We start from the raw sequence: 16,653 nt of genomic DNA, 5'->3' as shown, positions 1-16,653 counted from the left end.
ATGTCCAGCGACTCCACAGCAAGGAGGTCCTGAGAGAATGGTTTGTTCAGTGACGAGGTGGATCTAAAGCCCGAAGGCAGCACGGTGGGGGGTAGACGGGAAGGGACAGTGCGGACAGCAAGGTGCCCACTTGCTTGTCTGAGAGAAGAGGGAGCAGAGACAGGGCAGGAGATGGGAAGTTTGGGGGATGTGAGTATTCTGCAGGAGGAAAGGAATAAAGACTGGGAATAGGTACAGGACGCTTGCAGGTGGGGCGTCTGGAAGTGGGGGGGTCCAGTCTGACTCAGCGGGGCAGAGCTCACACCCTGGCTGCCGCCCCCTTCAACGCTCTCTCCACGCCCCTGGCTTGTAAAGACACAACTTCCGTCCCCTGCCCACCTCCCCTTCGCCCTCGCAGGAGGCTGAGGGAACCGAATCGAAACCACAATCTAATTTGATGTGCCTCATCCCAAGAGGCAGGGCCTCAACTCCTTCAAAGCCAACCCTAAAATCCTGCCGAGCCAGACATTTCCTTTCTGACGAAAGGCTCCATCTAGCACACGAGCGCACACTGCGCACACACGTCCAGTTCAGAGTGGGCTCCCGGCCCTCGTCCTAGAGCAAACGGTTTCCCGAAGTGCTAAATTTCATCCCACCGGTGAACTCTTTTTTTGGAGCCGTCTCCTCATCGTATCGTCTAGATCTAATAATTACCCAGTGTGCAAGATAAAGGTAGTATTTTTAAAAAGGAAAAGGAAAAATCTGTAATGTTAGACGACAGTTACAGAAATCTCACATGTAAAAGAAAGGAAAGGATGGGACTACTAGATAACTATTAAGGTCAGCTCCTGTTTTAACATTTATGAGACCCAGTTTGGATTCCAAGTAAAGAAGATTTTTCCTAGAATCACCGTATCAGGCTCTGAAAGAACTACTGGTAGCGTGCTTATACAGTGGGTTGATAATTGTTCCTTACAAACAACCCAATATTTACAATGAACATTACAGGATGCTATATAGGATGCATAAAATTAAGATGATTAAATAATCAATATGCCACTAAAGGCAAATATATTCTATAAGTAACTTATTATAGTTAGACCAAATATAATAAAAACATCTTTTTGCAATTTATGGTCATTGTGATCGATCCTCAAAGGCCATTTGGATGGTAATAAGGTAAAACATGTCAGCTAAATTAGTTGCTCAAATAAATGGTATAAATAAATGAGATTACAGAGTAATGCTTAACACACTTAAGACAACAAACTATGCAAGGATATAGTATATACTAATTCCTATCTACTCGTTACACAGGTTCACTAAGGAAAACTACTTTGTTCTATTAGCTAAAGAAATAAGACAGTTTTCTTTAAAAACACCATGTATTTGAAGCCACTAATCAATGTTAGTATCACTAAAAGTGGGACACGGTATTACGTTCCTCATGATGACACAGAAAAAGAATATAGCATCTATGACACATTCTTATCTTAAAAAATTCAGTCTGAATCTAATCAAGCTTCTGGGAATTATGAGATAAAGAGGAATAAGTTAAATAATACCAAAAAGAAGCAATTACCTAAATCCAGTAAGATGAGGAATAATCTGTAGGACAAACAACCCAGTTGTTCCAACAAATCAACAGTACATTAGAAAAATAAAATAAAACGGCGGGAGGGCAACAACCACATGCAATATGCAGCCTCTTTCTCGATCCTGACCATAACAAACCAACTCTGAGACAGCCAGGAAATGTGAGCACAGCCTGATCGTGTATCTAATACAGTATTAGATAACACCTGAAAATAATTTTGCTAATCTTATTAGGTCAGATAATGGGTCTTTTCAAAATTCCTCAACAGTTGGAGATGTGCACTTACTATTTTAAAAAAGAGAAAGAACATACATATTGTGACTCAGATTTTTTGGCGATTTTGAGTTATAGAGCTTCTCCTCTAGGGTGAAGGTGAAGCTCCTCTTCCCACTACCAAACTCAAGGAAGAGCCAAGTGAGTCACACAAATGCTACTAGCAGTTTTGAGCACATCCACTTTCTTTCTCGCCCCTTATTTATCACAGGGCTGAGAGGTACATTCAAACGGTTTACTATTGTTCTCAGTTTCCTCAGCTAAACACAAACGTGGTGCATAACTTGTGTCTAGTCTTAGCGTGTGCAAGTGAAGGAAACGATTAGCAAAATCAGAGAGCAAGAACAGAAGGATTTGGAAATGGCCATTTTGCAAACAGAGAAACTGAGGCACAGAGACAGAGTGGTTTTTGAGGTCATGCTGCCAGTGACTGACAGAGCCAGGCCGAGAACCCGAGTCTCGGTGGCTTGCCAGTCGGGGCTCTTTCTCCCGCTCGCGCGGAGCGGCCCCACTCTCTACTGACCTTCCCATGCTCCTTCCTCACGTGGGATATGTACACATCTCTCTGCGTGAACAGGCGGTCACACTCCCAACACGTCCACCCAGGACTGGCCACTTTCTTGGGTTCCACTGATTTTTTCACAGGAGATGGAGATTTCTTTTCCAATTTCTCTTTCCCGTTCATGGATTTGGTGTCGTCTTTGTTCTGATTTGCTGAATTTTGAGTTGCAGGCTTAATGCTCAAAGGCAAGTTTATACCCAAGTTTGGAGGCCCTTCAATACTTTTCAATGTTCCATGCATAGACTACATTATAAAAAGAAAAGAAATATCTATCACAAATCACACCACTAAAAGAAAGCACACGTAGACTATCTTAATTCATTATAGACATTTCAACAGGATTTTATATTCATTCAGAAATATTTCTTAATATATAAAGAAGAAAACCTAAGCTAAATATGCATTTAAAAAGATAAAGCCGTATTAATTTTTAGGATTGCTGTAAGTTATTTATTTTTAGTTCCAAATAATTTTTAAAAGCTTATATATTTGTGCCATTTTAAAATTCTTTAAAGACCAACCTTCAAATTAAAATTCTTTAATTTGAATCCAAATAATCCTGGTACTCTATCCTCCCACAATGTCCCCGAGGGAGGCCTCTCTACAAGAGACCACTTCTGAAGAACACTTCAATTTCCCATCAGCCCAAAAATGTCTAAATACGCTAATATACCATCAGGTATTCAACCAGAATGAATCAACCATCTAAGACCAATACGTTAATAGCAAGCCTTTCTCCTTCCTTTCATGCTCTTGGAACACTTGTAACAGTTTGGGGTTTGCTGCGTTTTCTGGCTAATTTTCATCTCCCTACATCCTATTCCAACTCATCCCTTCTTATTGATAGCACCCACACTTGAGCACGAACAATGCACGTTAGATATGTAGAAAGTCTTTTAAAATCATTTAGTTGTTTATTATCATTAACGTAGCCACAACAGCCATCTTCAACTTACACTCACGGGACTTCAAATTTGGGAAAGATACATTAGTACAATTTGATCGTAAGACCAGGTCACTTTGGTTTTTGTTTTCTGTACTAAAAGCATGGAGAGGAAGGAAGGAAGGGAAGGGGCAAAGAGAGAGAGAAAGAAAAGCAAGAGAGAAAATCTGTGCTTCAATATATAATTTATCTTAGAATAGGGCCTTCTCTTCTTATTGGCATTCAGGCTTGCTGGTAGCCTCCAAATTCCTGAACCTACAGAAAGACATAACAAGAAAAACTTTTCCACAAGTGCAGGACCCCCTGCTGGGTCACAGACTCAACAGAGTGGAGAGCTCAGCCCCACATCCCTTCTCGAGTGTTCAAGTAAGGAGCTGTTCCTTCGGCACACTCTCGGTACTTACTCAAGGTAAGGTATTCTCTAAATAGTACCATGAATCAGCCAACCTTCAATACTGTCTTTCCCCAGAGGAAAAAAAGGGGGCTCGATGATTTTCTCATTAGCAGAGGTTACAAGATCTACCCAAATAGATAACCATTAAACTGATCCACAAAAGGGGAGTCAGGTGAATGTCTAACCATGTTCCTTTGCAAAGAAAAAATCTGGAGCAAGACGTGATTTCTTATTTGCTTCTTTCCCACTATGCAGGACAGAAGGCTTCTCTGTTTGAATGGCCCTTTTTCAAAAGAGAAACTATGTTTTTACATTTTTAAACACTTAAAACCCAAAGAAAACAAAATCTAAAACCTTCTAATAAACTTTTCTTAAGTTTCTAGGCAAATGCATTTTCACTAATGGACAAGTTGAAGAGAGAGTAAAGTATTAAAGTATTCTTCTGAAAGATAACCTTAAAGTACTATAGAAATTACAGAAAAGCAAAAAGTTCTTTAACAAAAGAGGGTGATGGACTGTGTGCTAAAAAGAGCATTTCAAATTTACTAATTTTATTTATACATTGTAAGTAAAAACAAGACTATTAAAAACAAATGTCATTTTTAAATAAAAGAAACATAACTTAATTCTTTTAGAATTGGTTTTTCCAGCTGGGCACAGTGGCTCACGTCTGTAATCCCAGCACTTTGAAAGGATCTCTTGAGGCTAGGACTTTGAGACAACACAGTGAAAACCCTGTCTCTACAAAAAAATTTGTTTAATTAAAAAAAAAAAAAAATGTTTTTTCCTTAGCTCCTATAACAATAATTAATTTACATGAATGTTTGTAACTTCAAAGTGTACTTTAAATGTGAATGCCAATGTGCAATACAGGGGTCCTACAAAGTAAATAAATACACATTTTGGCAGAACAAATGACACAAACTGGATTAAACTGGGCAAAGAAAGATCCACCTTCAAATGAATATGCATGCGGAGAAACACCGTTTCTGTTCTACTTCCTCTTAATTCCTTCCTCATAAAAAAAGTACCCAGCACAGGTGCTGAGCAATGTGAATAAATAACAGACGCTAAATATATTACCTTAAAAATGAAAACAAAAACAGGGTGACCCTAAACCGTATCCTCACCTGTCCCCAAACACATAAATAAATGCAGGATAATATTTTAAAATGCACAGAACATACTTGAAACGAGAACCTAAGTGATTATTCCCACTGTTTGCATGTCATGTAGTCTTACAAAGGTTTGGATGAATAAAAACCATTCTTTCCTCCTTGCAGGCACAGGATTTGACCACTCTCTTCAGTTCTTGGAACCTGTATTCCCCCAAATTCGCTACTAACACAAGGAAGGCCCTAACCACAAAGTCGCTGACCCCACCTGCAGACACAAAGATGAGTTCCAGAAAGCCAAGACCTTAAAAGCCTCTTCAGAAGCAACTGTTCTCTTGTTCCATTTTCTTTTGGTTGGCCCATATATAGTATGTTAAAATATTCTGGTCTAATGCCAATGTCCCTAGGTTTTTATTAGCAGTTTTTGGGTTTTCCTGATGATTCATTAAATAAATATTTATTGTCAAGATAATTCTGTAATTTTAGCTAAAACACTGGAAATACCTTAAAAGAAGATTTTACTGTACTTCAAGTGAAAATGACGAAACATGCCTCCCATGCATTTCATTCACTCTAGTAATGGCACAACCACCACTATCTTCACCTTGTCAATAAGGAATAGAATGTCCAAGATGTTAACTTCATTTACAGTATGTCAACTACTCTATTGGAACTCAAATATGTTCAAGACAAGAAATTCTAAGGATTAATAATACAGTCATTTAACTGACATGGGACTAGAATAATTCAGAGACTTTATTTGCTCTTTAAACTGATTTTTTTTGTATAGCATAGTTTTAAAAGAGCAAAACTAAGAGAAAGAGATTGAGTTCATGATAATACTGGGTCTCTTGTTTCTCTGTTTAAAAAGTAAATCATTTTAATCTCTGAAAGCCAGTGGATATTATCTCCTAATCACACAAGGAATAAAATTGTTGACCCTATCACAGTGGACAGTTAAGAAGCTAGGACTAAGCACTGGCCTTAGTAAGCTTAAAAGGCTATAAATAGACTTCGGTGCCCCTTTTGGGGGTTAGAGAGTAAATAATCCAAACTGGACATATACTTATTCATTTCATTAACTGAACACCCCCCACAGACCAAGTACTATGCTATATCCTAGATATTTAATAGTCAATTCTCATGGAATCTTTAGAGGGGAAAAAAGAACTAAAAGATCTAGGGGTATCAATTATAATGCAAACTTAACTATTTAAAAAATTGCAAAGGAAAACCTTTATTTTTCTAAATATACCGATGTTTGTAAAGATTAAGATAACTCATCACAGCCTCTATTTCTAAATCCCATACAAGTTCTCAAAAAAAGTAAACTTCACAGTCATCATTTTCATATACATATAATATGAACCCTAATACCCTACTATTCTTTTAAAATCAAGGCATGCACTGGTTCCTTTTCACTAGTCTTTTACAGTGAGCAGATCAGGACTCCTGAATAAAAGCATCCCACAGTCAAGTGAACACACGATGACAGCATGTAAGTTGCTCACTGACAACTACCAGCATCCATCCCTTCCTTCAACAGCAAGGTATGCTTTTTAGTAATCTGTAGCTCAGGCTTGATTTATGAGCAACGAATGTATCTGCAATTCATTTAAAGGAGAGGATAGATGCACACACACCTTGATATGGTCCATCATAAGTTGCTTCTGTGCATATAAAAGAGAACAGTCTGGACACTTGAAAACAGACACCTTCTGGTTTTCAGTGTGTTGGTCAAAGTGGCGATACAGCAAGGTTTGCAGGGTGAACACAGTGTCGCACATGGAACACTTATATATTATTCTAAAATAGAAGAAGTGCAGCGAAATAACGTCAGTCAGCCTCATCTCTCAAGTCTCTGCTACTTTACAGCTGAAGAACTCAGGAGGCAGAAGCACACTGAGTACACACAAATATCATAAAAAGAACAAAAGTTTGGCTTTGAGACAAACTATGGAAGACAACTAGCATCAATCATAGAACAATCTTAACATTTTGAGTAAAGACGCATTTGGCTACATTTATTTTGAAGTCTAAATTAATGACCATTTTACTGCTCGCAAATCTACAACTGTACAAAGTCGTTACATTAGTTACTTTAACACAGAGCAAAAGCATCCCTTTTATTTTGAGATTTTTTTTTTTTTTAAGATCAGACAACGCAATATAGCTTGATGGTGGTACACTAACTTGAAAAAAAATTTGAATTGGATTAATGAATTAAGTAGGCCTACTCAACTCCAAAGTTTTCTTTTAGAGTTAGTAGCAGCAATTTTATGCTTAAATGTCAACATTTCTGTACTTGTTCTTAACACAAGAAGCCCTATGCCAGTAACCAATTATACAGTGAAATAAACAGGAAGGAAAATCCACACCACTGGTGTTTTAACACTTCAATGTTTCTTGTGCTTTAAATGGTTTAAAATACTCACTTGTTCACTACAAACTATTTCTGCACCTGATATGTTATCACCAAGCAGCCTCCTTAAATTAATTCAGCAGACCTTAATCTTCTGAACATAATCCCTCCTACCCATCTACACTCTCTTCTGAAGCCTGGGCAGGAGGAGCTGATGTCTGCAGGGGTTAAAGGAAGAAGCCTCCTTTGCCACCAACGGATCTGAACGGCCACTTGTGAACAACTCTGACCACAGCAGGTCACCCTGCTCCTTAGGGGTGGCCCTATGGGAATCTGTGTCTCCTTTGAACAACTATGAGGACAGGCACAAAGAATTCCAGGGAGCAGCTTAGGAAAAGATCAAAGACAAATAACTGAATGTGAAGGTTAGAGGTGAAAATTTGAGGTTTCACCCGGTATTTCCACAGCAAAGTTAAAGAAAGGAATGCCTCCTAAAACCACCTGCCTTTCCTCTCAGGGGCTCAAGAGACCACTTCTCACACAGCTTCAAACCTGACTGTGATTCTCTGTCTAAAAATTATAGATTTTGCCTTTATTTCTTTTCAGTTTTTTGGGGTTTTGGGGGTTTTTTGGGAAATAGGGTCTTGCTCTGTCTCCCTGGCTAGAGTGCAGTGGAGTCATCGTAGCTCACAGCAACCTCAAATTCCTGGGCTCAGTGATCCTCCTGCCACAGCCTCCTGAGTAGCTAGGACTACAGGCATGTGCCACCACACCCAGCTAGCTAATTGGTCAATTTTTGTAGAGATGGGGTCTCCTGCTGTTACTCAGGCTGGTCTTGAACTGCAAAGCTCAAGGATCTCCCCTGCCTCGGCCTCCCAGAATGCTGGGATTACGGGAGTAAGCCACCACGCCTGGCCCTTTTTTTTTTCTTTTTCTACATAAGATTTATAAATTTAACTGGAAAGGCACATTTTTATAAGTTCTTGACATGTTAGTTCCTTTACCTCAGAGCACAAGTACCCTTGATTGGCAGGAGGAGGGGTTATTTCTAAAGATCAGACAAGGTTTTGCAGGACTTTACAATGCAGCCCAATGTGGGTACACTAATGATGTGCCATCACTAACCTAACAGGTGTGACAAAGATGTTCACTTCCTCACTGTCTGAAATAGCTTGGTGTTGTGAACAGCCCCAACATCCAGTAACATAAGTGATTAAATAGAACAACTATTAGGTCATTAAATACAAAATGCCCAATTTCAAATCAAAAGTTTATTATACCTCAAACAAGAAGCAGTACATTTAGTCAAAGTTTGTGCCTAAACTATCGACACAGTTTTGCCATCTCAATGGTAGCTTGTTTATGCCAGCAGCAAAGAAGCCTGGAGAGCCAGTGGTGATGAAACCACGAAAGGCATTTTCCACAGCTTGCTGAGAACTGAGTATTTTCCTAGCAAGGAGTGGTCTAAAGCCTGGAAGAAGTGGTAGTCAGTTGGTGCAAGGTCTGCTGAATACAGTGGATGACAGAGAGTTTCCAAGTCCAGCCCCTGTAGTTTGAGCAGTGTTGTCTGTGCAACATGTGGTCGAGCATCATCTTGCAGGAGGACTGGCCTGTCTCTATTCACCAGTCTTGGCTGCTTAATTGTAAGCATCCTCATCATTTCATACAATTGCTTGCAGTAGGCATCTGCTGTAATTGATTCACTGACCAGGTTTCACGAAGCTGTAGTGGATGATACCAGCGCTGGACCACCAAACAGATACCATTAGCTTTTTTTGATGAATATTCGGTTTTGGACTGTGTTTCAGCACTTCATCTTTATCTAACCATTGTGCTCAATGTTTGCGACTGTCAAAAAGAATCCATTTTTTATCACACAATATGGTGTAGAAATGGTTGGCCTTTATGTTGTAACAGAAGAAAGGGAAGCTTCCAGATGATTTCTCTTCTGACACTCATTCAAATTCAAGCAATACCCATCTATCCAGCTTCTTTACCTTGCCAATTTGTTTCACATGGTCCAATACTGTTGGAATAGTAACGTCAAACCTTGTTGCTAATTCACCGGTAGGTTGAGATGGATTTGCTTCCACCACAGCTTTCAGCTCATTGTTATCCACCTTGGTCTCAGGTCGCCCACATGGCTCATTTTTAAGATTAAAACCACCAGAACGAAACTTCTCAAACCATCAACATACTGTGCGCTCATTAGCCACATCCTTCCCAAACAGTATGTTGATACTTTGAGCTGTCTGTGTTGCACTGGTTCCATGACAGAACTCACATTTGAAAATAATACGAATTTTTCACTTATCCAAGGTTTCACAAAAATTGCTCTAAAATTTTTTTGAAGATAATCATAAGCCAAACTGTGCATTTGAAAGAATGAGGATGCACCTTCACAGTAAAAATAAAACAAGAAGTGTCAAAGTGAAATGTCAGAGATATCAACTGTCAAAACAGTACTTAAGGAAATCAGACATTTCATACTTAATAACCTAATACTGTAAAGATTTTTTTAAATGATGTTGCAGACATATCCCAATGACATGGAAAGATTTTCATGATATGATCGCATTTTACAAAGGGCATAGAAAAGAAACAGAAGACATATGATTGTCGTCATCTCTGCTGGACGACAGTATATGTATTCTTTTTACTGTTTTGCTTGCCTGTATTTCCTGGTTTTTCTGTAAACAGCATATAACAGCTTAAAAAGAGAACAGTTTCAAGAAACGAACTGAGATTTACTAGCTAGGCTAAGAGTTTCCTCAGGATTCAAGTCACACGTTTTGAGAAATAACCATTTCAGGAAAAACGGCATGGTTCATTTTATTCATGTTGCATTCCTCTGGGAGGGATCTTGTTTGATATGTTGTCTTGCAGTTAGTAACAGAGAACATATAAACAGGAAATAATCAATTTGTGCTCAGGTATCTTTCTGAGGAAACTGAGGAAGAGGCTCCTGGTATAATATGGGGGAGATAGAAAGGGGAAGGTGGTGACTTCACAGTGGAGAAGACTGGGGGACACCAACTTGACTTGGTGACAAAGGGTGCCATCACCACTAACCACAGGACAGGTGGACGCTGCCTGAGCTCCTGATGGGAGCTACAAGGAGACCACAGCACCTCCTCTGGGGCGTCCTGCCAAGAGCGCGAGCCCCGTCCAGCTATGAGAAAGCAGCGACAGGCCAGGGAGGGCTGACGTCAGATCGGGAGGCCTGTCCCCTTCTCCTGCATGGCCAAAGACAGGAAAGGGCAGGGGAAGCCGAGCAACTGTTCCAGATGGAAGGACACTCATGAGTCAGAATAATTTCATCCAAAATGTATACCCAGAAAGGATCTCGGACGACAAAGGAAAAAGACGCCATCTCAACAACTGGAGAAATTTGAATAAAATCTAGGAATTGGACAGTATTGCAATCAACACTGATGTCTCGACTGGGGGTTATATGGTGGTAATTTACATGAGAGTGGGGGTGGGGACGGAACACAACAAAGTATTTACCTCACCATGTGCCTTTACTCCTAAATACAAAGGGGGGGCGGGGCGGAGGGGGAATGACACCAAACACTGTAAATGCTGACAACTGAGGAATCTGGTGTGGGGGATGCAAGAGTTCTCTGTACCTTCTTCCAACTTTTTTGTAGGATAGAAACTATTAAAAACTGGTGCTAATGTTTTTGTTTTTTACAAAAAGCCCAAATAAAGGCACCATGAACCTCAGATGTGGTTTTTAGGGACAAAACATGAGGATGGAGCAAACTCTCCAAAGAGAAAAATTCCAGGGAGACAGACTGCCAGGAGAGAGGAGGGAAAGACACTCCAGACAGGACAAAGCGCTTTGCACGAAGGCAGAGTTCTGCCTGGGCACGGCTTGCTGGGCACAGCGAGAACCCCGGCGTGGCTAGACTCCCAGGGCGTGGGAGAGGCAGGGGTGGGCACGGTGGAGCACTGAAGGGCTTTGAAAGCCAAACCTAAACGTCCGGACCTAATGCTGAACGCAAGCGTGGGTGAGTAGCCAGGTAACTACATCGTAACAAAGGGTCTGGGAGCAGAGGGGAGGCAGAGAAGAGAAGGAGACAGAGGGTGTGGAGCAAGAAACTGTAATAAAAAGCCAAAGCCAAATACCCAGACTCAGGTAAAGCTGAGAGCCACCAAAACTTACCAGCACGTCCTGCCACACTTGAAACGGGTGTAACAGATGAGTAAAGTATTCTAAGCTCTGAGGCTGCTGCCATAAACCGCCTCCATTATCACTGACTGGATCCAACCAGGTGCAAAGTATGACCCTCCGTGTTATGACCTAATCCCCACAGCCCCGGTGAGGTGGGTACACTACTGCCATTTCACAAATGGGACGCGAGACTTACAGAGATTTGATCATCTGCTCGGTGTTAAATAAACCCCACGGCCAAGGTTCAAATTCAGCTTTCTCTGACCCCACGGTCTGACACCGTGCTGTTTTCTAATTTTGTGTGTTTTATTTCTTAGGAACTTGTTCAAAAACTGTCTCTTATGCAGTGTTTAACTTTAGAGCTCTCATTTCTCTACTTACATACATTTAGAAACTGCAAATAAAAGGAAAGCGTAGCAAAAGCAATTGCCGCGAATTAGATGTCAAGGAAAAAACAAAAACGGACACAAAACTTTATCAACATAAGATACAGTAATGGACATTCAAAATGATCTTGAAGCATCCAGAAAACATCAAAGGGTGTTCAAAGTGTCCTTTTAGACAGCAGGGAGATATGCCTGCCCCACACTGGGAAACAGGAAACAAAGCACTTACAACAACTGGCACACAGTAAACGCTACCTGAGTGTGTGTTAAATGAAAATCTCGTATCGTGCTTTTAGAACTGAGGTGCTGGGAATGGCAGGACTTTCTATTTTCAGACTTCCATGTGTTCTCTAAAGAAAATGGGTGAGGGGTTATTTTAATATTGATCGTTAAGAATTAATGCAAGCATTTGCATAATTTGGAATCATTTGCATGACCACCTATTAACCAAATACTGCTGGGAGATTTCTGTGCCTGAGGTTCCGTTGCGGTGGGACCTACTTACTGATTTTGGACTAATGTCAACAGGGCAGAGATGGATTTCATGTCAAAATGAAACTCTTGGGCCAAATGTAGGCCAAAGAGCCACAAGATGAAGCCGTTTACAGTAGCTTGAATCGGAAAAGGCGACAGAAGAGCATCTTAGGCACTGCAGCACAGGTTTGACAGGCCCAGCAGAGCCGACACACCTGTTGCCACAGCCATGGCGTGATACACCCACCCGCATCCTGCATCAGTGCTATTCGCTCATGTCTCCTTTCGTTTACCATTTCATCTGTAAATTTGCTATAGTTTTATATGTCAATATGCACTATCTATTTTTAGGCTTGTACTTGTTAAAGAACCAAAGTATTAAAAAAAATTTAAAGAAAATACTAGAACAATGTTTTTGTATACATTGCTCAAATTTGAGGAATACTGTTTTAGCTTATTTTAATTATTTGCTGCCTTATATTCCCAGGTAACAACTACTATTCCAGAATTCATACAATTAAGTTTCATTTATTTAAATAAAGAGCCAAATAAAAACTACCCTGACTGCACGGGGTAGGCTGCATCAGTGCCCAGAAGGCTTACTTGTCATGAAAACTGAGGACACTAAAATTCACTAATTCCCATCTTCAGAGTTGAGATACCAAGCTGCATAGGGAGCCCCTGATTTGGGATGTGTTTCATGTTGAGGATTGATCTATACATATCAGAGTGAAGGTATTATTGGAATAAAACTCCACTGTTTTTTAGCAAACAGTCATTTCTAGTCTTCAATCACATTTCTCCAAAACTAAATGTTACAGTAAGAGCCGTGTGTGTGTGTGTTTGTGTATGCGTGCACACATGTGTGTGTCACATCTACATATGTTCCCCCTAAGACTTCTTTGATTATGGAGTTATGGGCAAAAACATACCAACAGATTTGGACAGCAAATCTAGCCTCGAGTGATTACCAAACTCTCCATTGCCATAAGTGATCCAGGAATTAAAAGAGCACGACCAAGAGCATTTGCTCCAGTGATGTGCACACGATGAGAGAGTGAAGAAATGCAGGCGGGAACTGTGCTTACAGAGCCCCCATGCTGACTCAGGGACGGTGAGCCACACACCTGAAAACCTGAAATACGCCGTCTCATTTCACCCTCACTAAAGCATTGCCCTCACTCTATGGGGAGAAAACCACGGGTGAGAAAGTGTAACGGGGCAAGGTCACACGGCTGGCGGGCGGTAGGATCTGACCCTCTGCTGCGAAGCTGCCCTACTGCGGGCAGCCCCTATGTGTCTGCTCACGAACCCTTTCATAATTAAAGACTCCACTAAGCAAAAAAAAAATTGATAGAATTAAGAGCAAGATTATGGCAAAAATAAAATTTACTTTGATTAACCAAGGACTTATACTGGCTATGAAGTTAAACTCAGTAACCAGTGCCTTGAATTGACTTCATCTCATAAATATTACTTTTTAAGTAAAAATGTATCCTATGAAAAAGGAACTGTGGAAAAATTTAAAGATGACAGGTTTGTTTTTTTTTTTAATAGTTTTCCTAGAACTTGTCAAAATCATCTTATAAATAAAATAGATAAGTATTTGCTTGCTGAACAAAAATTAATGGCAAGAGCATAAATAATAGGTAACATTTTTGGACAAGGACTTCACCTAGAAAGAATAGAAAGGTTTGGGGTGAACTATGAGCTATGAGCTGTACTTCAAGAGCATAAAAATTGGCATAGTTGTGTAATTTTTCATATCTTATTAAATTTTATTAAGTAGAACTACTACCCTCCTCTAAATTACTAATAAAGTAGTGGATTAAAATGTCGGGATGACTTACTTCGGTTCTCCTATCTTGAGGCCAGGATGCTGTGTGTAGGCATGGGAATGTGTACTTGGGGCAGACTTAAACGCCATTGGACAAATAGAACACTTGTAGAAGACTTCACAGTGGGAACCTTGAATGTGAGACTTCAGCGCAGCCACATCAGAGTATACAACATTGCAATGCACACATCTGTCAGAAGAATAAACACGCAGTCATTAGCACAAGACCACTACACATGCGCAACTGTGCAAAAAATGGGTAAAATGAAAATATCTTCACAGCCCTTTCAGGTTTCTAATGGCCTTTTGGAAGTGTGTTTTGAGTTTCTTTTTTCTATTTATAACAAATCAACTTATTTTTATTAGTTTAAGAGGAAAGATTGCGAAGAAGGAAAATAAAACTCAAATGGTCTATTTTTTGAGCCTCTTTAAAATTTCTAGGAATGAATGACCAGATTCCAGACTAAGGTGAAACTGATGGAGGGTGCAAGACATGTCAAGACTAGGGAACACAGCAAGACCCCATGACTTCTGACTTTGGAGAAGACTTCCATATGCTGAATTCTGACACCAGTGCCCTGAGGTTCCTACCCATCCTCGATACTCAAACGGCATTTCTAATGCAAGAAATTGCCAATGTCTAAACCTACATACCATCAACAGAGGGATAGAGAGGAACCAATGATTACTGGCTCCAAAGCCATGGCCCACTGTGTCCTGGTGCACACTAATGTGGGTCAGTGTATCTGGAGGTCACGGTGGCCCATGGTGTAAAGAAGGTCAACCACCTAGGTCTTCTGTCTGCTAGAATATAAATCTAAGTACACTTGTATTTAAGAAATTACATGAATTACAAACTTCTGAAAAATCAGCATCTCTTAAAAAAAAATGCCTCTAGCTAACCTTATTTTTTTGATTTCTAATAATTTGACAATTAGCTCATCCCTTACTCAAATCTAATCCTATAGAAACAACTTTAAAACTAAGATACACTGCTCCTGTATCTCATCTTTTTCACACGAGGACTGTCACCAACAATTATAACATCTCCATTTGATGACCCAATCTACCTGAACTGTTATTTCAGGCACTAGAGACACCCACGCATACTAAAATTACTCTGAGTTAACCTGCTGTGTTGTCTCAAACAGCTTAATGTCCTCTCTGTGTTAGATACTCATTTGTAAAATGAGAAGAGTTGGAATAGATCATTTTTAGCCCTTCCCAACCCTAGAAACCTATGACTCCAATGAAAGAAGACTACGTAAAACAGAAGTAGATGGGTTACTAATGAAACCAAAAATGAAGGTCCCCCCACTCCATGAACCATTAACAGAAGATTTTCCCATGAAGGGTAGAAAGGTGGTATGTTCATCAAAGGCCAAAAGACCAAGGAAGGACAAAAAGAGACAAAGAGAAAAGCACTGATTCCTTGAAGTCACTTGGAGTAAGAAGAACGTTTACAGAAAGGAAAGAGGAAGTTAAAGTATAAACTAAAGATGGAATTTTTTTCGTGGCAGGAGGAGGAAGTGGCTATGACTCAGTCCAAAGCACCAAGGGAAAACCCTCCTTAACATGAGGAAGGAAAGCAATGCCTTTAATAAGAACTTACAAAAAGAAAATGTTGTAAAACATCTGCCTACAGACGAAAGAAAAGGTTCGAGGGCAACAGAGGCCAACGGGGAATGTGAGTGAGACAGGAAAGAGAAAACAGAATTTTAAGGGCTCGTACAGGATCCTAAATATGCTATGAAAAAGCCAGTCTACTAAGAAATATTTAATATCCCTGAAGTCCTTTGTGTTCTGGGTACCAATCAAATTTCTTTATTTTTTGAATATTTTTTAAGAAGTGTTTACAGTATAGAATCCTATAATGACTCCCCTTTCTAGATGCACACCCCGTGTATCAGGTGGCAGAAAAATTCAGAAAAATATTTGACTTTTACCAAGTTAACCAGGAGCTGGGGGTTAACCAGGGGTTAACAGGAGCTAGGGGTTAACCAGGCGCTAGCTGTCAATATTTGGGAGATGTCATATGAGCCAGAAGAGAGAAAATGAGGCACACTGACTTCATCGAGGAAAGACAGGGGAAGGCATCGGAGCCATGCTGCCATGTTGCAGCCTTCTCTGGCTAAAGACAAAACAAACTGAAAATGATCAACTATGGAGCCAAAAGGAAGAGAAAAACACCACAAGGCCAAGGGGCTGCCAAGCCCCAGTCAAACGTGAGAATGGACCATTATTTGAAACAGCAGGAAAAAAAATTAAGGTTAAAATTATTTTTTCTCTTCTAAAAAAGCAGTAAGCATGAACTAAACCTCCTAACAGACAGTTGTTTTTTTGTTTTGTTTTTGTTTGTTTTTTCACAGTTCGTATAGTCTCAGGTCCCGGGAGTGGGAGGGTGGGAGGTATCTACACTTAAAAACTTTTGGTAAAAATTTGAAATCTGCCAATTCAAAACACCAAATTTAAGCAACTTTGTGAATGGAGCAAAAGAACAGAAACGCAAGGATAGTCTTTTCCAAGTGAGCTGATTATTTTCAGCCTACAT

The 16,653-nt window shown here is 40.1% G+C and overlaps 1 protein-coding gene across 6 annotated transcripts in view; it reads right to left on the bottom strand.

Annotated features, from left to right (window-relative positions):
- The window catches only part of ZNF532 (zinc finger protein 532), a 99,270-nt gene that overhangs the window by 27,027 nt on the left and 55,590 nt on the right, over positions 1 to 16,653 (bottom strand). For 4 of the 6 annotated variants that reach the window (XM_045527451.1, XM_045527450.1, XM_045527454.1 and 1 more), the window contains 3 exons: positions 14,116 to 14,292; positions 6,507 to 6,669; positions 2,373 to 2,654 (listed from right to left, as the gene is read on the bottom strand). The exons of 1 other annotated variant lie outside the window; for it this stretch is intronic. In XM_045527451.1, coding sequence (XP_045383407.1) covers positions 2,373 to 2,654; positions 6,507 to 6,669; positions 14,116 to 14,292 — 622 coding nt within the window. The remainder of the gene's footprint in view (positions 1 to 2,372; positions 2,655 to 6,506; positions 6,670 to 14,115; positions 14,293 to 16,653) is intronic. One more of the 6 variants, XM_045527455.1, reaches the window with a different exon arrangement.

This window comes from Lemur catta, chromosome 16, assembly GCF_020740605.2.
Source record: "Lemur catta isolate mLemCat1 chromosome 16, mLemCat1.pri, whole genome shotgun sequence".
In the NCBI taxonomy this organism is placed as follows: domain Eukaryota; kingdom Metazoa; phylum Chordata; class Mammalia; order Primates; family Lemuridae; genus Lemur; species Lemur catta.
The sequence above is the reverse complement of the archived record's forward strand: the minus strand, read 5'-3'. Positions and strand labels throughout refer to the sequence as shown.